At 37.9% G+C, this 26,335-nt stretch overlaps 3 protein-coding genes and 1 long non-coding RNA gene across 15 annotated transcripts in view; 1 reads left to right on the top strand and 3 right to left on the bottom strand.

Annotated features, from left to right (window-relative positions):
• LOC106049576 (uncharacterized) overlaps positions 1–12,269 on the top strand; it is a 68,076-nt gene extending 55,807 nt beyond the window's left edge. For all 10 annotated transcript variants that reach the window (XR_010826259.1, XR_010826265.1, XR_010826262.1 and 7 more), the window contains 2 exons: positions 10,354–10,396; positions 10,851–12,269. This is a non-coding gene — a long non-coding RNA (uncharacterized lncRNA). The remainder of the gene's footprint in view (positions 1–10,353; positions 10,397–10,850) is intronic.
• Positions 1,769–8,541, bottom strand: KRT222 (keratin 222). 2 transcript variants are annotated; one of them, XM_013201945.3, is made up of 6 exons: positions 8,376–8,541; positions 6,256–6,384; positions 5,226–5,446; positions 4,099–4,175; positions 3,809–3,914; positions 1,769–2,480 (listed from the first exon to the last, which is right to left on the bottom strand). In XM_013201945.3, exons 1-6 carry the CDS (start codon positions 8,469–8,471, stop codon positions 2,267–2,269), a joined length of 843 nt encoding a protein of 280 aa, XP_013057399.2. In that variant the 5' UTR covers positions 8,472–8,541; the 3' UTR covers positions 1,769–2,266. The 2 variants fall into 2 exon arrangements, with proteins under 2 accessions (XP_013057399.2, XP_013057400.2); XM_013201946.3 differs by having other exon boundaries at positions 8,294–8,508.
• Positions 12,270–12,430: 161 nt separating the features above from the next.
• On the bottom strand, positions 12,431–17,049 carry LOC106049573 (keratin, type I cytoskeletal 12-like). The gene is made up of 8 exons (XM_013201943.3): positions 16,287–17,049; positions 15,610–15,692; positions 15,228–15,384; positions 14,293–14,454; positions 14,070–14,195; positions 13,480–13,697; positions 13,117–13,199; positions 12,431–12,738 (listed from the first exon to the last, which is right to left on the bottom strand). Exons 1-8 carry the CDS (start codon positions 16,905–16,907, stop codon positions 12,641–12,643), a joined length of 1,548 nt encoding a protein of 515 aa, XP_013057397.3. The 5' UTR covers positions 16,908–17,049; the 3' UTR covers positions 12,431–12,640.
• Positions 17,050–18,664: 1,615 nt separating this feature from the next.
• KRT20 (keratin 20) lies at positions 18,665–24,083 on the bottom strand. Of its 2 annotated transcripts, none has more exons than XM_066981679.1 (8): positions 23,646–24,083; positions 22,740–22,822; positions 22,368–22,524; positions 21,469–21,630; positions 21,261–21,386; positions 20,882–21,102; positions 19,939–19,979; positions 18,665–19,640 (listed from the first exon to the last, which is right to left on the bottom strand). In XM_066981679.1, exons 1-8 carry the CDS (start codon positions 24,066–24,068, stop codon positions 19,540–19,542), a joined length of 1,314 nt encoding a protein of 437 aa, XP_066837780.1. In that variant the 5' UTR covers positions 24,069–24,083; the 3' UTR covers positions 18,665–19,539. The 2 variants fall into 2 exon arrangements, with proteins under 2 accessions (XP_066837780.1, XP_066837781.1); XM_066981680.1 differs by having other exon boundaries at positions 18,665–19,637.
• Between the last annotated feature and the right edge of the window lie 2,252 nt (positions 24,084–26,335).

Genomic DNA, 26,335 nt, shown 5'->3' with positions numbered 1-26,335 from the left:
ACCAAGAAGTACCGTGGGTCAGACAGTAAGCCAAACACCCACTGGCTAAAGAAAAAAACGTGTCTGTGAGTAAGATTATTCCGTTACTGTTTACTGCAGAGCTGGCAGTGCCTTCCATGTATTTATATGATAATTGTTATGTGCCCGTGCAAGCTCTAGCCGCACAAGGCAGTCTGCCGAAGGAGTTCTAAAAGTGTATGTATTAAGCTAAGTTTCTATTACATACTTACTTGCTATTTATCTTTGCCTGTCAGCTTCTTTTTTAGATCATAAATTTTGTAAGCTAGATGCCATCTTCTGATCTGTCTTGTGCAGCACTCACAGCAGAGGGCCTTAGATCTAGTCAAGGTTACTGGATTTATCAGAAATTTTTGTAGCAGGAGGACGCTCACCTTACATGTGTTGATAAAGACTCTTAGGGAATTCGGGTCTTACTAACTGCAGAGGAGAGCTTAAGAAAATGCTCAGTTGCAGCGCTACAGATTTTCTTATCTACAACTTTTATTTTCTGTTTTTTTTTTTTCACTCCTTCCCTTTCAAGATGTACACATTGAAACTCACAGAATATGCATGGGCAAACTCAGTTTTATTATTATTTTTTATTATTGTACTATCATTTACTTTGGTAAATTTGTATCCCTGTTAAAAGTGCCTGAAAGCAATTAAAACTTAGTTTAAATTCAAGTATCGTAAAATGTACATAGTATAAGCACAAAAAAAGCTGCATAGTGAAAATACTAGGGCAGGCTGTTACATTCAGGATGCCAAATACTCAAGTATTAACAACACCAGATTAGTTTTAAGGTTAATGATAATTAGCCAGCTTTATACAGTAGGTATAGAACCATGGGCAATACAGATGCATTGTTCTTACCATTAACAGAAGATAGAAGCATAACTTAACAGTGGAGGAATTTGCAGAATCAGTTTTTTAACACATGCCGTAAGTAACAGGGCAAATTACTGACAAATTAAATCTTACATGCTGCTGTGGATCCCACAAATACTGTGTTTTTGTGGATTTTGAGCCCCTGTAATCCCAGTGATGTCAGTAAGAGCTTGTGACATCCATACCTCTTAAAAATCCTTGTAAACAAACGTTCTTACATTAGTACCATTTTTATTATTTTTTTTTAATAAAATTTGTCTCATAAGGTCATAAAGTATGTTCGGGTTTGTATTTCTGTTTTTTCCGTGTACAGATGCAAGATCAACTACTGTACTTTTTAAGTGTCCTTAGCTACTTCGAGTACTAGTAGGGGATACGTGATGGGTTTGGTAGAATTTTACTTTGAATATGTAGCCTTTACTTTGTCCGTTCAATTGTAGCCATAATTGTTGTATCCCGGCATATTACTGATTTGCTATATGTACGAGATCAAAAGCATAATTTATCTAAATGATTTTCCAAACAGGATTTTGTTGAAGATATTTTAATTCATATTGTTGTAACACACAAAATGAATTAAATACCAGTGTTAAAAAAGTTGTTTGACTCCTTAATTTAGAACAGTTAAGGGGTATAATTTTACTTGATATAGCTAAGAAAGTCATAGTACAGGTAGGCACGGACCAGTAAGAGAATGATTGGTTTTCAATGGAAATTACTGCTTCAAAGTCAGTGGAACAATATGGCTAAAATATTATTCGTTTGTAACAACACTTTTAAGAAATGTCTGTGTGATAAGGGAAAGAAATTTTTGCTCAGTTATTGCCTAAAAAATATTTTAAAATACCAACTACTTTTAAAAGAAAATTTTGTGAATAGTTTAAGAGCATCATTGCATGTAATTTTTTGCTATTAGAAACGGTTTTAAAACATATTTCAAATATGACAGTTGTGATATAAATTATTGCAAGGTTTCATCAGTCATTGTACATATGCAATATTGAATAAGAGAATGAAATATGCAGTTCTCATTTCCAGAAGGAGAAAACAAGTTTTCTCTTACAAAGACAGAATATGTCAAAGTATAAAGTTATAGTTTAATTTTTTAATATTTGGAGAAATACTACAAAACAACAACAATAATGAGAAAATGAAAGGACTGTACCCAGAGTATAAAACTAGTAGAAGTTAGGTTTCTTGGAATCTTAACTCCCTTGCTCTTCTCCCTTTCTTTTAAGAGACTTGTATGTTTTTATCGTGTTAAAGTACTTAGTAAGATTTCATAGCTGTGGCAAGACAGAAGGAGGCCGTATAAGTCCATCTGCAGTTTATTTCCAGAGCCCGTTAAGGATGAACTTTGGGTTAGTTTGCTGTAGGTTAAGGTTTGATAGAAGGGATACTGCACGACCTCCTCATTACCAGCCTGACTTCAATGTCTGGAAGAGTTTTCTGTTTAGTGTGCAAACATCCTTCATCGGTTGCTGCTAGGTGGAGATCAAAGCGCAGCGAAACTGATTTTTTCCTTAAGCGTGGGTTGTCCTTAAAGAAAGAACCTTCCCATTCTTTAATAACTTCATCCACTTTTTCTGTTCTGAAACAATAAAGCAAACGTGTTTATGATCCTTTAGGCAGTATGTAATATGTATCTTCAGGTCTGCTTTTAAAATGTGATGAGAAACCATGTAACAGTCAAGTTATATTGGAAGCTGTCTGCACCAGATTGAATCTTTTTTTTTTTTTTTTTTTTTAACAGCTTCATTCCCCTCGATATTTCATTATATTCTTGCTTTTGGAATTTTATGTAGCCTCTGCTACAAAACCATTCCTCTGAGCACATCAGGTGTTTGCTTCCAAGGAAAAAGTTTAGAACCCAGCCTCAAATACTTTGTACAAAACCTCTCTACCATAGTGGGCAGGACTTAATTCCTGCATCTGAAAGCCTTCAAAACAGGGAGGAGAAAAATCTAGTTAATCTCCAAACCTCAGAATGTGGATCTACAATTAATTAAAAAGGAAAAAAAAAAAAAGGGACAGAAGTAAAATACGGAGAATGAAAATCCATCTGATTCAAATAATCTTTAGGCACCCAAATCCTATTGATGTAATCCTGTATTTGTTTCAGGATCTGAATCTAAGAGTCTGATTCTGGGGGCCTTACACAGCTCAGTAAACTGCCCAGCCAAGCAGCCACATTCAGATCTGACAGACACTGAGTGTAGGATGAATAAAAGTGTAAGATGGAAATAAGCTTCAAGTGTGGAATGTGTATGGTAGACCATACGACGGCATCAATTGTTAAATTTCTGTTTTCAATAGCTCATTATAGTTAATTGTTAGTGACAGGGTATGCTACAGCTTGTTTTAAGAGTTTTGTTAAATGCTAGTCTACAAAAGACTTTAAAGAGTAGCAGAAAACAAAAGAATGAGGCAATGTAGTGCTAGCAAAGTAAATTAAGAATAAAACATACCAACAAACGTTCACATGCCCACTGAGGAGCCAAGCTCTAGTATAGTAATTGGCAAAACGTAGGAGTTTCCAAGTAGCAAGTCAGAGCAGCCAAGCCTGAATTTATGTGCATAAATATGCCCCAGAGGGACTTTACAAACATGGTATGGACTCTCTTACTTTCAGAATGAATTATTAATAGTTTCATTCTTGACAGGAATAGCAATTAGAAGCATCATCATGACATTGTTAGCTCATGAAGTAAATGCTAATAAAAAGAACTTTAAAATTTAATTTATTGTTAAAACATTCCATTCAATATAAAGTGAAGAACTACCACTGCTACTCTGGAGCTTCTTTGCTGTGTAGGAATGATAGAACAGATATTAAGTAAAAGAAAGTCAGAGATACTGATGTATAACGCCCACAATTTACATTTAATCATTATTTTGTTAAATTCATGTATGTCTTACTGTATAGTGCCATGAGCTTCAGCACTTTCCTTCATAATATTTCCATCTAGGACTGCTTGTTTTGTCATCAATTCCACCTTCTCAGTTTCATGCTTCTTTACACCATCTATAAAAGAAAATGCAAATATACCATGTATGCAGAAGAGTAAGGTCAGGGCACAGGACCTGGGGATGTTTTTCTTCCTGCTTTATTGGAAGAAGTTCCTTCTGTAATATCCATTAATTTGTCTGTAGTTAGGAACCTCTTTAAGGCCATAATCCCCTAAGGGGGGAGTGTCAAAAAAACTCACTTGAAGGCAGCATAAAGGTAATCTTGCTAGTGGTAGGCTTTTTGTCATCCTTTTGATTAGGTGTAGAGCAACGATACCTGCAAAAATAAAAATTATTACAAGCATCGAATAATACTGAATTACTTTAATTTATAACTTGTTTTACAAGCAACTATGAAAAAAATTAAGAATATGAAAACGATGAGAAGCTCTGATTGTAGCAACTGTTTGTTAGGATTTCTTATTCTGAGCATAGAACTAACGAAAATTACTGAAAATGTCTGTGTCATTTCGTTTTTGTTTTCTGACAGTTCTTCATGAGTGGGTTGTGTGCCAGAAAGAGCTATTTAATTTTATTAATACTGAATTGTGTGTATTTTCAGAGTTAAAAGTATTAAGTCTGACTCCCCTGTCTGGAATCTTAGGCAACCGTGTGAGGTCGCTGGACTAAAACCCCGTGTTTTCTGCAGAAATCAGTAAGGGAGACAGTGTCCACTGAAAGGTGTCAGAACAGTGTGCCTGCTTTAGTTAAGACGTCCGTGCAGAGTGCAGGACCTGGTGTTTTGCCTTTTCCTTATCCTCTGTTGTTGGTGTAGGTGTAGCTGCCTCGCTCAAGTCTACATTTCAAAATACTGGTGTTTGTGTACCAGCGATAGGGGCAGGCACAACGAGTTGGAAAATGTCCCTAGGAGACCTATTCTTAAACAGCATCCTGATGTGTAGGCTCTCCAAACGTGTGACTTCACAGACTTGGAGTGGCACCGAGTAACATGAGTTCAGCATGCAAATGGGCATCCATCGTGGGACGAGATGTGAACTCCTCTCCAAGAACTTCACACACATGGACTTGCTTCATCTCTGGTCTGAGACAAATGGAACCTGTGTCAAGCAGCTAATGTGATACAAAGCCTACGTCAACATGCAGTGCCTTGGGTGAGGGTGCAGGAAGCTTGCTACTAGCTGCAACATGCTGCTGGCATCCAGAAAGTATGGATATGGTAAACTGGGTTACAATGAAAACCTTTCTAAGGACTTTATGCTGTAATTTTTTAATGATTGGTTCATGTATTTACAATTCTAATGGTTAGTTCAGTGGGAAGTTCTGAAATGGAAGATAAATCTGAGTACTTTCTCTAATCAACAAGTACCTGCTCTCTTCTTGTTCAAGCAGACTGCGGTACGTTGCTATCTCCTCCTCCAGTTTCATCCTAGTGTTCAGCAGAATTTCATGCTCTCGAAGCTGCTTCTCAATACCTCTTCTCACTTCCTGTAGCTCTTTCTCTAAACATTCAATCTCAGCTTCTAAATTCTGTAGTTGCATGTGGTACTGCTGCTCTGTGGCACGCAATGAACGCTCCAAACCCTTTTCCTGTTAAATTTAACTCATATTTTAAGATTTGAAAAGTGTGCCTGTAAGGATGCTTTATGCACATTTCCTTAACAATCGGACGATGTAGTTTTATATCAGTTCTTTTAAGAATATTCTTTAGGAACAAGGGTATAGCTTTTATGGTAAAACTTTTGCTGAGATATTTCCCGGTAAAATTTGTAATAATTTAAGATATAATAAAACAAAATAGCCACCTGTTGTACCACCAGTTCACTATCACTGATTTTACAGATCTCTGGTTTTGCCTGTATGGTTAGAATGACAGTCAGCTAAGTACAGCATGAAAACTGAGTGCTCTGTGCACTCTTTTGTCTTAAATATATTACAGAATTCAGCACATGGCTGATGTGTTCTGTCACAAATCCAATTGATGAATTTGGTCCACCCATTCAAAAAAAGTTTTTACAGTAAACCTGATCAGAGTTGGTTAGGCAGAATAACTGGGACCGTGATGGGGGAATATCATGCAAATACATGCTTGGCAGAAGTGGAAATATGAATTGTGTTACACATCAAATAACAGATTTTGAATCAAGACACACAGTGGTCTTAAACAGGGGCAGTTGACTTAGCTGTTGCCTGTGGGGTAGTGATCTGTGTGACAAACTCAAAATGCACAACAAAGCTCTGTGTTTTGTGTTTGTTGTATTTCTGCTGTACGGTGGATGTGTTTCCTCCATAAACTGACTTGTGAGTAGTTTACATTAAGAAAAATACTTGTTTTTTTTTTTTTTTTTTTTTTTTTTTTTCCCCCCGGGAGATTTTGACTATCATTTTATGATTCTTACCACAGCATGGAGAGATTCGATTTCAATCTGCATGTGGTGCCACTGCCGCCTGGCTTCACAGAGTTCTGCTCTGGCTGCCTTTAACGCTTCTGCATCTTTGTCCATTCTTTTAACTGTAGCTGCTTCTAGCTACAGGGGATTATAAATATGTATATATACACACACAAATATATATACACACAAAAAAGAAGATAAATTAAAAGTAGTCTCTAACTGGGATTTTTTTAAGATTCACATAAATTTGTTAGAGCTAACAGTGATGAGTTGATATTTTATGTACTGTGTCGTGCAGAAGTCCATATCCTGCTGTGCTTGGTGGGAGGTAGCTGGCTAAATCTTGAACCCTAACTTTTTGTTATAGAAATATGCCAGTACAAATGAACCATTTGTATTTAGACCTCATCCTCCTCTAGAGTAAGTGGGCTTAACTTCATGGCAGTTAGAGGAACTGCAGTCAGTTCCTGCAAACAGTTCCAGATTTTTTAATGTATTTTTGATTTCAAGGAACAGCTTTATAGAAAGGGAATGCTTCTGATTGCTTGCATGGATGCATTCCAGTTGACAATAGCTGTAATTATGGTTTTGCCTGATGTAGTCATTGACTAGATTTCAGATCGTTCTAGAGCAAGCACCTCCATTCATTCAGATATCCAAATCTACAACTTTTCCTTGTCCTAGGCTTAATCTTAATCCAAAACATTATTTGAGATAATTTGTCGTCCTTAAGGCTGAAACTTGTTCTAAAAAAAAAGTGAATAGTCAAATAAACACTGTGTTGTGTTTACAGGTAAATTATTTTTTTTTCCTATTACAAATAATTTTTTTAACCAACCCTGAGCATATGTGGGGTCATTTGAGGTTTGGACTCATCTTTGATTTAGATTGTATGTTACTGTGTTGTACTTCTAGAATAATTATTTTGCTTATGGAAGTTATTTTTCCTTTATAGTTCTGCGTTTTACTACAAGTGGTGAAGGTGCCATAAGCACTTGAAACTCTTCATGTTGTTTTGCATATTTAGATCTTTACGTAGGTTCTCATGATGCCATCAACTCTAAGAAAATAAACTCTAATTCAGGTGTTACAAAGCAAGTAAAATAAGATCAATTCCCCCCTTCCCCCTTAATATACTAACCTATTGTAATTTTGTCATGACATTGGTGGAAACTCTAAATTTGGCTAATCCACAAGTGAGTGCTCAGTAATCTTTCATTATCCTGTTGTGCCTGGGTAGTGCAGAGTTTATGTGATGAGGCTGTAACGGTCCACGTTGGCTGCTGTGTGCCAAACACCACCACAGACGTGGTTTAACCATCTGGTTTATAGCTGTCACGGGATTAGGGTGTAGATCAGCCAGATTGCAGCAGTAATCTGGCCTGTGGTTAAAACAAACAAACAAAAACAAAACCCAACGCAGACAAATAAACAAAAACCTCCAGAATTTCTGCAGTGCCTAAGTACAACAGGGTGATAGAATACCTAATTTTCAGCCTGAATTTCTTGGTATTTGATGGCTCTAAGTTGTTTTTCCATTTTATTTCAAAGTTCAGTTAGGTTTTAGAGATGCTTTGTATGTAAATCTAAAACAGTAGCATTGTGTGTTGATAACATTTAGTAAATCTGTATGAAAGAACAAATTATATTTGCTAAAAAGTATGACAGTTTTACTGTGAACAATATAAAGTAGTTCCTGAAAAAGTGCTGTTCTTTTTTAATATAGGTGCTAAAAACTGTAAAGCTTTCTTTATATACATGGCTTCTTTACATCGCCTTTGATTTTCAAGATTCTCAGTTCCCGTGGGATAACTGAAAGGTGCTAGAGGTTACTGTGTTACTGCATATGTCGTCATTTTTAAATCCCAGCAATATCACTGTTGCAGGTACAGAAAAACATCCAGATGAATTACACAGCACTCCTTTAGTGTGAATTTCATACCCTAAACAAAACCTTTTCCGTATCTTCTAGTTCAAATCTTACTGCGGTAAAATCAAAATCCCTTCCCCAAAAATATGCTGCATCGAAAAGGAAATACTGTACCTCATAGAGGCTGAGGGAGGAATTGTACAGACAAGGGTTGTCTCCTTGCTCTGGAAGGTGTACGTCTGCATGAAGTCATTACCTGGGTCCTTGCTGAGATGATGGTCTTTATCTGATTTCTGGTGATGAGCGTTTCATACTTTGCCCTGATCTCACGGAGGAGCTGGGACAGTTCCATTCCCCTCCCATCCTCCACCTTGGCTGCCCGAACCTTATTGATAGGGTGAGGCGGCTGCTGCAGAGCCTTCCCTGCCTGCAGTGAGACGAGAGGGAAAGTACGGGCAAATTTTAAAGCTGCAGAGCTTTATTTCTGAGGAAGCACTGGAAGGTCGGGGGCTTTCAGTCCTTTCTGAGAACGTTGAATAATGCAAAGATGTCGCTTCCGCAGCAGTGAAGTGATGATACCTAAATTATGTGCTGAAATGAATTCATACAGTGTCTTTATGCTTTTGTTGCACTGTAACCTAGTTTTTTTTATAATGCCAAAAAATGTGGGGTTAAGAGATACAAAACAAAGGACAAAACCGCAGCTGCATGGAATGAGACTGCAGTCACATAGGGAAAGGGAAGGGGACAGCTTCCCAGCAGGACCCCTGAGCTGGCGGCAGCGCTGCTGGAACGTGCCCTCGCCAGGCGGTTGTGAAGCACCGGCACCAGTTATCTGGGGATGATGCAGAATTTCCCTCCTTGAAGGCTCACTGAGGCGAAGCGTGGCTGACCTGCTCTGCTGCTGGGGATTGTCCCGCTTTGAGAAGGAGCTGGGCTCCTGGCATCCTCTCACCCGATGCTTCTGTGTTTCTATGGGCAGGAACACAAGAGGGACAGAAGCCAGCGCCGCTAGTGGCACGGAATGCTTTCACACCTTGTGGCAAGGGGGCTTTGGCTCCCTTTCTGCAGAGCAGTAAGAAATTCTGGTGAATGAATACCTCAAACGTAGCTAACTGCTGTCAGAAAAGGTGTGTGTTTGTCTCTGAAGGTGTTTACGGTTCCTCTCTGCCTTGTGTCAGGGGGCTCAGTTCACAGAACATGCAGATTTTGTTGGCTCCTCATGCCTTTCCTCAGAGCTACGTGAGAGGTAGAAAGCAAAGGTTGTCTGTTTGATGTTCTGTAATTTCTACAAATAATTCTCCATTTCCTGGCTTATTTTAACTGCTGTATACTGACAATCCCAATGATCTTGTCTACTAAGTACTGCTCTTAGCAATTTTTCAAAGTTTTTTTTTTTCAGTAATATAGAGTATGAGCCAGTAAAAAATCCTAATTTCAGTAAAAAAAAAAGTCGCTAAATAGAATGCAGTTTTAGACTCCAAATAAGAATATGCATCAGTAAAATGAGGGAAAAAAGGCAGTAAACTTTCACAAGACACTCCTTTTAAGAAGTTGAAGCATTGTACCTCTTAAAAGTCTCCTTGTGTGCATAAGGCTTCCTTGTTCTTGACTCTCTCTGCTGGCACGTGTAAAAGGATCCTGTGTACTGATTTTATTTTTCTTAGCTGGTTGTTCTTCTGCTGGCCTGGATAGAGATGAGAACATTTTGTTGTCCACTACATTTTCTACAACTGTGTTAATCATTCTAATTTTACTTAGTTCTAAAAACAAAATATCAACAGTGTTTTTCATTAATGGTATGAGAACAATCATATTAGAAAAATAAAAAAAGGAATCCAAACATTGAAAGGAAGAGCCTATGTATCTAAGTAAATAAGAACCTCTAAATGTAATTTAAAATCTTCCTTTTTTCTTTTCATCATGATGTTGATTCTTTGCAGTTTGTTTTCAGTTCCCTGGGACTCAGAGTGACTTCTGCTTGCATCAGGCAAAGTCAGGGCTGTCTAGCATCCAGAAATGAACCCAGAAATGTATCAGTTTGAAATACAATATATAAGAGCTCTGTAGGGATATCGGATTTATTCACACAAACCAAAGTTTATGCATCAATCAGTGTCTATGGATGAATCTTATTATTACCAGGAGCTAAAATTTTGTCAGTTGATAACATTTCTAAAAGCTTTTAAAAAATAAATTAGCACTAATGCTTTCTTTTTCATTCTTTTTTCCAGGTGTAAAGGGAACATCCAGCTGCGACATTCCTGAAGCTTTAAGGTAGGTGTAAGCAACTGTATCTTCACTAGGATTTATGTAATTCTCAATCCTAGCTACTCTCAACATTTGTATTTTATCACAGATGTTGTCTTATAGTTAACTTTGTAGTTTAGATACCATGTGTCAATTATTTGGATTCTGTGATAATGTTACTGTGATTACAAACCACTTTTACAAACCAACCATTGTTGGTTTGACACAAGACCATAGCTGGAGTTGTTTCTACATATCCTAAGCAACTCTAATTTATCTTTTAGATCATAATATGAAATTCAGGATGAATGTGTATGTAGGTAAAGTGCATGATTATTCAGTGTAAACGCAATCTACATTAAAACAAAAGTGTGTTTGAAATTCGGAAAATTCTGAATTCCCAATGATGCAATAGTTTTCACAGCAATCACAGTTGCAGCCCCTGAGGTATGTATGTTATTTCATGTTTCTTTATAAACAGTTGTAATGAAAATACATATGCCTTTGCAAGAAGACAAGAGAGACACATTTTTCTCTTCAAAATGGAGATGTTGTCAATAATGGTGAAGGTTCTATGGTTGCAGTTTTTCCACACAAGAGAAAGTTTGTGGTTAGGAAAGAAGAATGACAAATGCTGTCCAGTTTTCTGAGGAGAAAAAAATTTCCTTCAATCTGTATTTTAAAAATGTTCTCTGTAATGGTACTCTTGTTAATCAAATGCACCTACATAAACAACTCCGATTTGTCTACTTCTGCTATCACTATTTTATTTTATATAGTGTTTATTTAATAGTAAAAATATAGTCTGCAGCAGTAAAAATATTATTGAAATATGTTGCATGTAGTAAGGTTCTTTTCATTTATTTATCAGCACGGTTTTTTAAAGGGAAAAGAAAAAATGTACACTTGAGTTGCATACTTTTAGAAAATAAATTAATTCCTCATACTGCTGAAGATGGTGCATTTACTCAAGATGGTTTCACATTTTCTCTCTTCATACTGACATATATTGAAGAATCTCGTATTTAATTTCGTGTTATTTATCACAGTGGCTTTTATTTAACAGAATGGATTTTAGATGTGATTCTACCACTTCTTTGAGTATTGTTTTAACTACCCTGCCTTTTATTGGTTCCAAACAGGAAGCAGAAAAATGCTAGTGGTTGGGTTTGCAAAGGGGAAAAAGGAAGTGCAGTATGAAATCCGTGCTTACATTAAAATTTTAGTTTGAGTCAAGTGTTTAAGGAATGTGATAGAACGTGAGAACATTTGTAGAGAAACAATGGTGTGCATATAAGAAGTCACAGTAACTCGTCTTACCTGGATTCACACAAAAATTGTCAACATTTTGTCTCAAGAACAAAGACTGACATGTAAATTGTAAGGGGATTGTGTTCTGGTTCCCAATTTTGTTCTGGATAAGAGATTCTTTTAAATAGTTGGACAACCAGAAGTCCAATGTAGGATTCAAAATATTGTATTGGGCTCCCACCAGATGGCACTCCGCGACATGTAACCAACACCCCGTAGCTGTGGTTGCTGCATACTTTGAAACCAGCGTATCGCTTCTTTTCCGCTAAAGTTGTGGTCTCTACGTTATGTTGTTCTGTTTGCAAAAAACTTCCCTCTTAATCCTTTGTATTGCTGTAAATTGGTATCTTTAATTTGTATGGTATCAAGTATTCCTTTAACCCCACATGTAAACAGTATTTTATTTTTTAGCATGTGCTTGATCTACTGTTGGATTAACTTCTTAAAATGGGGCGCACTGTACCATGGGCACAATATATAGTAAAGCAAAATACCCAGCAAAATGGCAAATACAGTTCAGGAGCTACAGTCTTAAATTATGATGTGAAGAATGAAAGGAGGCTAATATTTTAAAGCTTGTTGAGTCCTTTTTTATTAGCCTAGAAATCTGGAAAATTAGGTTAGAATAGCAAAAATATTTTAGCTATTAATTACTCAAAAATATAGAAAAGCACATCTAAATGAATGCCTAACGTTTGCATCACATTTCTAGTTACTGAACAAAGAATTGATGATAGATTTAAAAAACACCATGAAAATAATGCAGGTAACACCAATAGACTGAAGTAGAAAGTACATTGCATGACTGCTAAGAATGAAAACGCATGTTCTGTGTAAAAGAATCTTAGTTAAAAAGCCAATCTATTTTTTTACTTCATGCTAGAGAACAAGGTTATTTATCCACTTCTGCTTTGAAAGCAACATGGAATGAATGGATCCTTTGCAATATCAGACTGTGCCTTATATCTTCTCTTCAACTTCCTTAACATGGGATGCAACAACCTTTCCATCTACCACTTCCTCAACAATTGTCTTGATCTTTCTAGTTTTGGTAGGATCTAAACAGCATAAACGAGACAAAAGAAAGTATTATGAAATTGTTAACATGCCTTGCATGAACAGTTAACATCCTCTTTCCTTTTAAATTGGCTAGCTACTTATTATGATGAACTCTATGATGTAGTTAAACAGAATAGCATACATTATTTTACTTACAATAATGACTTTAGAAATAATATTATTGGGACATTTCATCCCTCATTCAGACAGTATTGAGAATTCTAAGTGAGTACTTAATAATTCTGTATCTACTAATTTTAATGGTTATATGAAGCAGTGTATATAATTAACATGGGAACACGTTTACTTGAATGTTAATGGTCAGAATTACTATAACAGCTGTAAAATAAAAATGTATTCAGTCGAGCTCTACCTACCCTGAGAAGAATCCAGTGATTGTGTTTGTGATTTAGATCCTGTCAAAGATGAGCTTTCAAATGTAAGTCCTTGTCCTCCACTCCTAAAAATGAATGAGAGATGCGCTATATTGCAGAATGTTTGTCAGGTGCACGAGAACATGTATTATTGCCTTTTCATGCTGCCATTTATTGATTAATATAATCACTGAGCAAAATGTTTCATTTGTTATATTTGTAAAGAAGAGCTGATTATTCAGAATCTTTGCATGTGCTTTCCTGTCTTTTGGTGAATGTAGCACTTGTTTATCCCTCGTCTCTTTTCCTGGAAAACATATTGCTACAGAAAGTAAAACAGATATTTTATATGAATTATTTACTTACACAAACTCGCCATCCATCAAGCGACGGTAGGTTTCAATCTCCATTTCCAGACGACTCTTGATGTCTAGAAGTTGTTGATACTCTGCATTCTGCCGTTCCATATCAGCCCTGACCTGAAACAGCTGAGACTCCAGATTCCCAATCTGAAGTTGCATTTGTGAAAGCTGAGCGCAGTAACCTCCTTCCGTTTCTGCTAAAGTGTCTTCAAGGGATTTTTTCTGTGTAAGAAGGATTTTAAATAATCTGACTCAGGAAAACAGAATTCTTTACAAATATAAAGACAACTGAAACAGTTTATGGGAGTAACTATGGCCTCAATACTTAGAGATATTTATTTTTTTCTTGAAATACTAGTTTGGTAATTGCCCTTTGCTGCTACTTCACTGAATGTGAACATAAAAGCTCATTTTTTTTATAACATGCTACTTGCAATCCAATTATATATGTATATGACTGCTGTTTAGGAACTAAAAGAGTGTAGATTTTAGTAGGAAATAAATGCAAATCTCAAATCCTGTAGAATAGTGTAAGATCTAAAAAAGGCTTTTAAGTTGGAAAATTATCGAGTTAGCAGTTTCCTTTCAACCTACCATGGCAAGCTGGGATTGTAGTTCAATTTCCAAGCTCTGGAGAGTCCGTTTTAGATCTGTGATCTCGCTCTTGCCTGACTGAAGCTGCTCAGTATTGGTAGAGATTTCCCTTTTCAGCTCCCCACTCTGAAATGGCAAGAAGAAGATTGTAGTTCTCCTGTTCCGAATACTCAGTTCCCTTTTACATGCATTTGGCTGCATTTGCTATTTATGTGGTTGTTACTTTTTCGTTGAACCATGCTTCAGCCTCTTTACGATTTTGCTCGGCGATGACTTCATACTGTCCCCTCATGTCATTCAAAAGCTTGGTGAGGTCAATTCCTGGAGCAGCATCCATTTCAACGCTGACTTGGCCAACTGCATTGCTCTGGAAGCCCTGAAGCTCCTGGAGAGATTTGAAATAAAAGATTCTGTTAATAAAAGGCAAAATAGTTCTACCAGAAATATGTATAGAGAAATACGAGTTATATAAATTCTTTTGCAACAAGAATCCTTCCTAATTAAGTTTTATTTCATCTCTGAAGAATATGAAACAGTGAAATATTAACATAGATCTTGCCTGTCAGTTCCATTTGTCTCAATAGTCTTGTTATTTAACTTTTTGATTCTTCTCTAACCTGTACATCTAGGCTATGAGTAAAAATAATAACTGAAACTGTGATAAGCATCTGAGTTAGCTCCCATTTCCTTTATAATTTTTAATGGCAAATTTTGTATCAACTTTCTGCAACACAGTGACTGCTGTGGTGGTAGTATATAGGCAGAATAAAATAAGCAACCGACTTCTGAGTTGATTTGGCAAGATCAAAATGTGAAGTTTAGTTCTGTTCAGCCAGGAGCTAAGAAAAGAGCAACTTGTTGGGGCCAACACTCCATAAGCCCTGAATGTACACGAAGATACCTTCTGCATTCTTAGAAAAATGGCCTGGCAGTATTTCTAGTGGCAGAACTTAGAAAAATAGTAATACTACATCATCTAGAGCCCATAGCTTGGGTGCCTATTTTTTTCCATCTTTCTCTTAGTAACCCCAAAAAAGAACAGCAAACAAATCAAATAATGGAACCGAGGAACTCCCACTGGCATAGATAAGGGAATAATTTGATGTTTCGCACTTCCATCTACCTTGTTATGAATATACAAAGAAAAAAAACACGTACCTCTTCATGATTCTTCTTAAGATAAGCCAATTCTTCATTCAGACTTTCAATCTGCATCTCCAAATCAGCTCTTGTCAAGGTCAGCTCATCAAGAACTCTGCGCAGACCATTGATGTCAGCCTCCACACTCTGGCGAAGAGCCACTTCATTCTCATATCTGCGAAGAAAGTAATTAAATTTGCTTTTTATGTGGTTAATGAGGTTAAATGCAAACTGTTACTATGTGCTTATATAGCTTTTACTATGAAATCTTAATACACAAAACTATTACAATATTAATAATTAACATATTCTGCAATGAGAGACTTTTAAATACATCTTTTTTTTTCCCTTAAAATAATAGTGACAGGTTTTGCAATATTACAATTTGCAATACACTTACTTCAGTCTGAAATCATCGGCAGCCAGTCTGGCATTATCGACCTGCAGAATGATTCTTGCATTGTCGATAGTTGCGTTAATGATCTGGAATGCAAGCAAGAGAATTATTTTATAGCCTAGTGGCTTTGCAGATCGATAGAGCTTTTTACATAACTGTAATTCTAAATATGTCTGTAATAAAAGGAAGTTGTTAGACTCTCATAGAATTTGCTAAATATGAAAATATATAGGACAGATTTTCAACTTCTGCAAATCAGCATGTTTCACTTAACAGAAGAATACCAGTTTACGCTCTGTAGATTATAATCTCTGAAGAGCTTTGCCAGGTAGTCTCTCTGCTTCAGGAATTGAATTCGTAGTATAAAAAGTACGAAACTTTCTAAAATGCAAACGCTTCGATCAACAAGAACTTGTACAACTGGATCCTATCACTGCCTTCTCCTTTATTCCAGTTAGACCAAGTCATGTCACAGCATTGTGTGATACACCTACAGAACTGCAGTCAATATACAAGAAAAATTTAACACATACTAGTGCAGTGTGACGGAGGATTATTACAAGAGTCATTAACGTAGAAGAAATTAGTGCTTGGTTTCTGAAAGGAATTTGTTATTTGTCTCCAAATATTATTAGGTGAATTACAAATGCAAAGATGCATTAAGTACATTGCTTTACTACCTTGTTTCGAAGATCTTCAATTATTGGATAATATTTACTGTAGTCATTCCCTGACCCAGGAACACCAGCTCCAGGGCCATTTTTCTCATACCACTCTCGGATTTTGCGCTCCAGCTCCGTATTGGCATCCTCCAGAGATCGTACTTTGTCCAGATACGCAGCCAAACGGTCATTGAGGTTCTGCATCGTTTCTTTTTTGGAGCCGGAAAGAAGGCCGCCATCCCCCCCGCCGCCAGTGCCAAAACCACCTCCAAACCCAGCACCTGAGCCACTGCCGAAGCCACCTCCAAAACCAGCGCCTGAACCGCTACCAAAACCACTTCCTAAGCCTCCCCCAAAACCCCCGCCTAAGCCGCTGCCGTAGCTGCCACCTCCACCGCCACCAAAACCCCCACCAAAGCCACTACCAAAGCTGCTCCCAAAGCCCCCGCTGAAGCTGGAGCCAGAACCAAGCAGAGAAGCGGCACCAAAACCTCCCCCAGATCCTCCACCAAAGCCAAGCCCGCTGCCACCAAAGCCTCCCGCAGCGCTAGCGTTAGACATCCGCAGGGTTCCCCCGCCGAGGCCGCTCCGAGAGGAGAACTGCCGGGAGCCGCCGCTGGTGCGCACGGAAAGGGCCATGGTGCTCAAGGTGCCCTGCTCTGTTTGCTCAGCAGACACCGCCGAGCAGGGAACCGTTAAACCTTTATATAGGGAATGTCGTGGGTGTTGCAGCAGCAGTCCCCACCTCCTACCAAAATCCTTAATTCTTTCTCTGTCTCTCTCGTTTGGGGAGGGGGAAGAGGGTAGTTTAGTGTGCCCTGACCATGCTAAATGATGTGTGCAAATCTAAATTGCCCATGGGAGCAGAAATCTGGCACCCTCCAGGTGTTTGCTGTATGAGGAGAAATGGGTGGAGTAGAGCTAAGACATCATGATAATGTTTTGCCATGTGTAATGGAGCACAGAAATTTCTTTTCACATTTAAATCCATCTTAAATAATTTTTTTTGTCATTACATATTCTTTGCTTTCTTGGTTTGGGGCTATTATTATAGAAGTATGCTTAAGCCAGTAGAATGATCCCTTTCATATCAGACTTCGTGGTGTGTCAGAAATGTGTTTCTCTTCACAGTACGTTTCTGGCATGAACCTCTGCCAGATTAGTGTTCTCGGTGCGTTTGATAAGAAGTTAGAACAGTGGTCAACAGAAGTATGGGGGGAGACGTGGACAGGCAGTGATCTGCAGCTTGGTCATTAATGTGAAAACACAAAATATTCTTGATTACACTGGACATAATTTGTAATTGTTTTCTGCCCTAAACCTTTAGTCATTGAAATACCTGTCTAATGCCAAAACCAATGTTTCTATTACAACATCTTTTTTGTGCTAAAAGAGATAGAAAGGACTTCCAGACACCTTTCAAGTGCAGGGAGAGAAGTCATCAGACTTTTGTCTGGCAGTGGCTCACTGATTGCACCTTTCATCCATGGTGCTCCAACAGTATGTCTGCTCCTCAGCCTTTATGATCCATGGATCCACGTGTGGTCCATGCAGAAATTATAAATTCTGTCAAATCAATCAGACCGTAGGTCTTTTCCTGCTGCCCTCTACCTAGGGTTCACAGGACAACTCAGTTGATAGTGTTGTGTGAATTCACAGCACGATGGTTTACAAGTGCATTTTTGTCACTGATGTTTTTTTAAGTCTAATGCAGTTGGGCATGAAAGACCATCACAGAAACACCTGACTATTTTTTTTTGTGCCTTCTATAATGTAAGTCTAAAGATCAAAGATAGCTCTTACAGGTTACAAGTTTTGGCATGGAAGCCCTTCCAAATCATTATACTTCTCTTTTGAAGTTATTTTGATAAACGGAAAATTGTTTTTTCTTTGTCCTGGCTTCATTATACCACTGAATTTGTCAACAGAAATTTATTCATTTTTAATTAACCTACATCTAAAAGTACGGATGCTTTTTTTTTTTTTTGGCAGACCTGTATTATGAGCAGTAGATCAAAGGTTTAAGTAAAGCATTTGTGTAGAAATGATGTGATAGCCTGGTATCAGTGACTCATGATTGTGAAAGCAGAGGATTATTTTCTTTGGCAGCTGTATATGTACAGTAAATAATGTACTGGACAGGTGAGATTTCAAAAGGAAGAGCTTTTGTGTTTATGTTGTGAAGAGGAAAAAGTAGACTCCTTGGACTGCAGATCTGGGTGTGGCATAGGAGACTTGTACTGCATGGGAAAAGCTTCATGTGGGTTTTGATAGAGAGGGGTTCAACAGAAATAGTACTCTTTATTTCTGAACTGAAAGGCAAAATATATTCTTTTGATGAAATATCTTTGCTTGGTATAGTCCCTGATGATACAGAGTGAAAATAATAAAAAGACTTCTTAAATTTTACATTTTAATTTATTATGAAATGTAAATGGACGTTTATTTATTTGAAAATCATTTTTTACTGAAGTGAGGCTGCATTGTGTTTGGATGGTAGTTCAAGTTCAGAAAAGATCCACTGAATCAACATTTTAATATATTTTTTAAAACACCTACTCTAAATGTTCTAGTACATAAGAGAAAAATAGATTGCTAACCTTTGGATTGCAGTTAAACTAGCACATTTGATAGGGAGTGTATCATACATATCTAGTTAATTCTTCCTTGTAAAGTTTTGATAAGTTGTCCATTAAGGTTTCAGAAATAACAGGTATCTTTTAAAAACTTTCAATTTGTCAAGCACATGAGCAAATTTTGTCCCATATCTTCATCTAATGACTTGCACCAGTTTAGTGCTTTGGAACTTCAGTAATGAAGACTTGTGTTGGTATTTTTCTAAATTCAATTTTTATGATTTTCAAAGCTGTAGTAAATTCACGCTGACATCTGACTTTCAAATTTATACTGAGCAACTCTTTAAGCGTAGTATTAAGACTGTGATGTAAATAAAGACTAACACTTCAGCTTTTATTTGTCTTGGAAACAATAATACGTTTGTAACAGGCTGATTTGTGTTTTCTTTCATCAAGATATTTAGTCACTGCATAAGTAAACTCCAAACCTTGCACTTCGTAACTTTCTGATGCAAAACATTATTTTTATTAACACCCCCTCCAAAAAAAAAAAAAAAGATTGTTTGAGATTTGATAATTGGGCATTTTTCCACCATTGCTGATTTCAGGGAGAATTGGAGAATTAGATTGGACTCTGTATAAAGTTTAATGGTGTAATTAGAGCTCAGAGGCTGTCTCGCTTCTGCTGGCGCTGTTTATAGCTTCTCTTCAATCTCTCTAACTTCAGAGGAGACGACCTTGCCATCAACCACCTCTTCAACAATTGTCTTGATCTTCTTAATTTTATTTGATTCTGCTAATGAAATTGAACAGTAAATTAATAAAATGCAGGGTATATCAACAGAAAAATAGTGCTATCAGCAGTTCCACTAATGAGAAAATAGACAAAGGCACCTTTTCAATGCAGTTACTAAAACGTAAACTTTTGGGAGATACACTGTATGGTTTATCTTCCTTCTAACATGCTATATGTTATATAATATTTCACTGGTTGATAATTTGCTCTGAAACTGCGTTGTTTTACATCAGGCTACTTAATGCCATAGCATTTCAACAGAAAGCCATCAAAAAATATGTATGTTTGCGTGACGTACCTTTTTCAGTGTCCTCTGTAGGTACGTTCACTTCGACAGACCTGTTCAAATCATAAATTGACAAAGGTAAATATATTGTGCCTAATGTATTAGAGAAACAACCCTGTACATTCCCTGTACGTTCAGATATGTGATTTCCTTTCTTCAAGATGCTAAACCATGTGTTTAAATGAGTTTTCTCAGTCAACGTAGAATTTGTTAAGCATAAACTACAGGTGAAATTAACCTGCAGAGCAGTTCCTGCAGTGCTACAACTTCAGCTCATGCAGATATGCCCCAACTAGTTCCTAAGCCAGAACTGCTGAACAGGTAGAATCTTTGTGGGAAACATCATGCTGCCTGTCTTGCTCTGTGCTCTTTCACAGATCTCTGCTCTTTTCACTACAGAATGTGGAATACTGGACCATTCAGATGTTAAGTGTGAGCTCACTTGCACCTCTTACATATTTAAGTAGATTGGCTACTAGTGACAGAAGAACAGCAGAACAGAATCCAGTGCAGGCTGCAGGAGAAGGTCAGTGTGAGTGCCTTGCTGTAATGTGACCAGGTGCCTGTTGTGTCTAAAGGAGTTTAAAAAACATCTAGCCCAGGTTACAGTCATTATAGTCATGGAAAAGTCAATCAAAAATCGCATCACTACTGTTATGGAGTGTGAACAGCTATCAAGGTTCGCAGCTCAGGAAGAGTCACAGTATGTACCTGTGCACAGGATGACAGGTACAGACTCTACCAACTTCCACGGCAGCCTCTGAAACAGAGCACAAACTGCAACCTGCTTGGAATCTACAGCTGAGATCTGGGCAACAGACAGGCTTTTTCCTTCAAAAACCCGTTGCCAAGGAGCAGATTTTGCCTCTTTCACCATCCATGAATACAGACAGTGTTTGCAATGCTGTCAGCTGTCACCCAACCCGAAACTGACAGCGTGCCCGTGTGCCCTCACCTGCTGTCCTCTCCTTCCAGCAGGCGGCGGTAGGTGGCAATCTCCATTTCCAGGCGAGTCTTGATGTCCAGCAGTATAGTGTACTCGTTGTTCTGAGCCTCCATGTCAGACCGGAGTTGCCTCAACTGAGCCTCTAACCTGGCAACTGCTTCCTGTATTTGATTTAGCTGATAAGCATAACGTGCTTCAGTTTCATCCAGCGTGTCTTCTAAAGCCTTCTTCTGCAGTTGGTGAAAAGAACAGAGATGTATCATTATTCAAGAGGATACATTTTGTCCTTAAAATTACATTTTGATTGAAAAATGTGTCGGTTTCTGTATTTTTCTCTATAGCTATCTACTTAACACAGGCTTTATTTCAAGTACTGTTTATTATTTACCATGTTCAGCTGGGCCTGTAATTCTAGCTCCAGACTCTGGTAGATCTGTCTCCGCTCTGTGACCTCTCTCTTTTGCTCTTGCAGTTGTTCCATGTTGATTGCTACTTCCTGGTTCAGTTCCTCTGTCTGAAATACAGAAATAGAAGGACTGTAAGCTAGAACTCAACATGACTGAGGTTCTTGCTGATGTTTAAGTAATTGACCTTACCTGCTTTTCAAATCGTTCTTTGGCTTCTTGACGGTTCTTTTCTGCCATTTCTTCATATTGCCGTCTCATGTTTTCCATAGTAGTTGCAAGATCAATACTTGGAGCAGCATCCACCTCTACATTAACTGAGCCTCCCACTTGTTTCTGCAGTCTGTCCACTTCCTACAACGTGGAGCACAGTATCAGCATCAGCTAAAGGGGACTTTCAGTCCTGAATATTGGAAGGAAATTCAGAATCTACAGAAATAGAAGTAATTCTTAAATTGCTTCTCAGGGCAAGATAACTTAATCACCTTGTAAATACTGCTTACTACCTGCCATGTTAGAAAACTTTATTTACTCTGTAGCAATACATGTTATATAATAGATAAACATCTTATAAAAAGATGATTTCCTCAGGACCAGATCCATGGAATGAGTGTAGAAGTCATAGTTCCCATTTGCATGCTTTTGTATGGTAGCAACTCATAAAACATGATTATTCTTAAAGAAAACCTTCACTGCTTATTTTCTAGACTAAGAGATACCCAGTACAGATATCTGACTTGCAGCTATCCCTGCATGAGCCAGAGCTCCTGTTATGACCAGCAGAGACCAGAGGGCATCTCAGCCGAGCAGCCTGTAGGTGTTTGCTCTGTGGTGAGATGAGTCATTCTCCAGGTTATGTCTATTTTGTTGGTCTCTCAGCTGATTGTAACAGAACCATAGGCAATAGCATTCACATAGGTAATACATGAATAGACAGCTAAATTTTGATGTGCTAATCTGGAGCTGAATCCCACCGTAAGTGCAATATTCTTTCAGATTGTTCATGAAGATTTCATTATTCCTAGTGGGGCTGAGTTTATGTATGCCACTGACAAAAAAATCTCTCCACGACAGTGTTCTGCTGCTCTCACCTCCTCATGGTTCCTCTTAAGAAAAACTAGTTCTTCATTCACGTTTTCAATCTGTGACTCCAGGTCAGATTTTGTCAAAGTCAAGTCATCACGAAGTCGCAGCAGACCATTAATGTCATTCTCAACACTTTGCCTGAGAACGAGTTCACTCTCAAACCTGTAAAACAAGGCTTGTTTTGTCATCATCAAAACGCAACTGTCTGATGAAAATGTCAGAATCAGTAACTACTACTGCCTTAGTCCTAAAATGTTTCTTTTTACTAAACTTTGCATTAGAGAAGATTTACTTCTCAGCTTTGATATAAATAACTAGAAGCTTTCATGAACAACAGGAAAATGAAGGAGAAAGTATGAAATGCTCATGCAACTTACTTCAGTCTGAAATCTTCAGCAGCCAGTTTGGCATTGTCAATCTGCAGGACAAGCCTTGCATTTTCCAACTGCGCAGCACTGATCTAGAAAGGAATGGTTGGAAATGGATGAAGCTGAGTGATTCTTAAACATTATAGAAGATAGCTTTGTTTGGCATTTATGAAACTGAATGTGCATCAGCAACCAAAATATATTTTTTATCTCAAAAGAAAAGTATATATATATATAATCTCAATGAAGTGCATATAATACATCTAGATGATATATTGATAAATGCATTATTTTATCAATATATTATATATTCCTGCACATTATGGTACTGATAGAAGCAAATTTGCTTGAAAACAGTAAAAGGTTCTGAGGCAGGAGAAGGAGAGGATGAGAATCTTTGCACATAAATGCACACTTATCCATTCCTAGAAATTAATTCTGCATGTGGACTTCATCCTCTAAACTTTAGCCATCTGTTAGTCATCTGGGTTTAAGGTAAATTCCCTTTAAAGTGCATAAAAGGGATCTGGATTTTGGCTGTAGGTCCAATGGATGTATCATATCTGGAGGACAAAATCTAGCAGATGACTTACTGTAAATGAAAGCCCTTTCTCACTTGATCACCAGAAAACTTTAATAGTCAGAAAACTATTAAAATTACCTAAAGCAAATATAATAGAATTAATTCATTCTGAGATTTTTCATGTATTAGATTACTCACATCTGTAGGCATATATCAAATATTATGAGTTATGTATAATCTGTCACTAATTTGTATCTGGTCAAAGTAAAGCATTAATTGTTCTTGGTCGAGACAATTACAATTTGAACAAGTAGGGTTAGCACAATAGATTGTTACCCATCTCTCCCAAAATTGCAACTGATATTTTTATAGATGATTATATGAAATCTTACCTTATTTTGAAGATCCTCAATTGTTTTAAGGTAAGCACTGTGGTCCTGCCTTACGTGTGTGACGTTCTTCTCATACCACTCCTTGATCTGCTTTTCAAGCAAGGAGTTTGCCTTTTCTAGAGAGCGCACCCTCTCCAGATAGGAAGCCAGCCGGTCATTTAGATTTTGCATGGTTGATTTCTCATTGCCAGCGAGCAGCACATCGTTACCAGTAACATTAAGCTGGAAGCTACTGCCGAAGTTTTGTCCAAGGCTGGTGCCGGTGGATATGCGGGTGCCGTAGCCCCCAGCTCCGCCGTAGACGCTGGGTGCCTGGAGCTTCTGGATGGCTGAGCTCCTGACAGATAAACCGCTGACACTGGGGGCAGAAGTTTGGAAGCGGGTGTTTGTACCCAGCTGGAAGCTTCGGTTAGAGAATGCCATTTTCTTTGTTTTAAAATGGAGCGGCTAAATCTCCACACACACGGAGCAGCTGAAGTGAAGAGCGGCGTGTGCTCCGTAAACCTTTATACTGTATCTCAGAGGAAGCACAATGGTCGTAAACCCCACCTCTGTTGACACATAAAGTAATTGGTGTCAGCGCAAATAACACATAGCATATTGTCCCCGCACTCCGGATAATGCAAAGGTTTTTTAATCTGTTCATCAGCATTTGAAAAAAAAATCCTCTGATAGTTTGGCTTGCTTAGTTACCATTTTGAATAAGAGATAAAACACAAATGAACTGCTGAATCATTTATAGCAGTGTATCTGCAGCCATTGTCTCTATAGCCCTTTTGAACAACCAAGTCAATTCTTACCCCCATGTGCAGTTTATGAAATTAATATAAGAGTTGACTATATGTGACAAGAGACTTAAAATATTTATATCTTCAAGCAAGTATATATTTCTCTTGAGTGAGCCATGGTCTAGGCCTGAGGACAGTTTAGAACCATCTATAAATTATTAGAAAGGTGGCATCTGTACCTACCCTGTTAATTCATTTCCTAGTAAGCACAAAGCAGTATTCTTACTGTTTTAAAAATGAACAGCGTTGTAGTTAGCTTGCATTGAATGTACCCTCATTTAGTATTAGAAAACCCTTACAAGTTGAACTGGGTTTCAGTGCAGTTGAAACTAAGCAGAGTATTGCTTTGTGAAGAGATAAAGTAACAAGAGTATTAGAAATCATCATGGTTGCCCACTTCATTTTACATGTGAGATGCTGACATCCATAGAGTGATAGAAGGCCCTGAGATTCTGCTTCCAGCACAGCTCCCAGCCCTCCTGCGTGGCTGGAGTTAAAGCAAAGCAAGGGTCCCTCCTGCTCTGTCAGTGTGCTGGGCTAAGATACCCCCAGCTGACCTGTTCCACTGCTGGCTGTTTTGCCACAAACACAGGTGTTGTGGTCATTGCCAGGAAACCACCTGCCTCTGTTCAGTGCATGAAGAAACCCAACAGGCTGTGTTTCTGAGAGTTCCTGAAGCCAGGGCGGTGCGTACTTTTGAGATGCACAATGCAGAGATGAAATGGAAGGCGAGGGACAAAGCTGGTTGCTGAGGGGGTTATTAGCGCTACAGGAAAGCCTGTAGCAGTTGTGCACCAGGACAAAGCAGAGGTGTAATTCCTTGGGGCACTGCATTTACTGTACTTTAGTGTATTATTAATGTACAGCTAGTCACGTAGAGCAGTTAACAGGTACTCTTTGTGCTAGTGGAAAGCAGCTGCTGTACTTAGTGGTCTTCAACTGTGGGGCAAGGAAATGGGTGAGACACAAAGCTTGGGGGGCATTGGATTGTATCTTGGAAGCATCCTTAGGTTTCTGAGAACGGCCAAGCCTGGGATATCGCGGAACCAATTCTGCTAAGTTGCTTTTAGATTACAGTGCGACAAATTAATTTAAACAGTACTGTAGCAAGGCAAGAGTTAAGGTGTCATTGTTAGCTGTTCAGAAAGTACAGTACTTTTGGGTCTCCAACCCAAAGTGATCAGCATGCAGGGCAGATTTTTTTTTTTTTGCATGAAGATGCTGTTCAGCTGTATGAATTGTCTTTGGACCTTGAACATCTTTGGGTGTAACTGATAAGGATAAATGTCTGAAAAACTTTTATGACAGTTTAAATCAAAGTACACTAGCCCAGTCATTTGGGCTGTTGCTATAGAAACTCAAGGTGGGTCTTTTATTTACTGAAAGCATTCAGACTAGATAGGACAGGGCAGAGCTTACATCTTTACAACTGTAAGAGGAATACAGCAAATATCCTGCTACAGTTACATCTCTTGGCTTTGTACTTCACTGCCTGGATCTCTTACAATATTTTCTGATAGCCTATTTGATAGTAAACATTCTGCTTTGTCTTCTCAGTATTCATTAAAATTAGTCTCCATTTACCTTGATGGTATTTTTTCTAAACCTCATTTGATGGTTCCATTCTTTCTTTCACTGTGGAAAAGCCAAAGGCTATTTGTTAACTTTCATGTTTGCGTATAAATGCAGCAGGATGTCATCAAAGGCCTAGACTGGCTTTTGTGAGTCAAATTCTTAATCTTTCTATTCACAACTACCCTACCTCCATATGGGGAAGCAGATACATAGTTTAAATATCAAAAAAGCTAATTGCATGTGTTGTTAAATTAACGTCACGTGTTTGAAATTTATAGAAGTTGGAGACTATCTAGAAATGTAAGAATAATATAAAAATACATTTAA

This window comes from Anser cygnoides, chromosome 22, assembly GCF_040182565.1.
Source record: "Anser cygnoides isolate HZ-2024a breed goose chromosome 22, Taihu_goose_T2T_genome, whole genome shotgun sequence".
Taxonomy (NCBI): Eukaryota; Metazoa; Chordata; class Aves; order Anseriformes; family Anatidae; genus Anser; species Anser cygnoides.
This window is presented reverse-complemented; position numbering and strand designations above follow the sequence as displayed.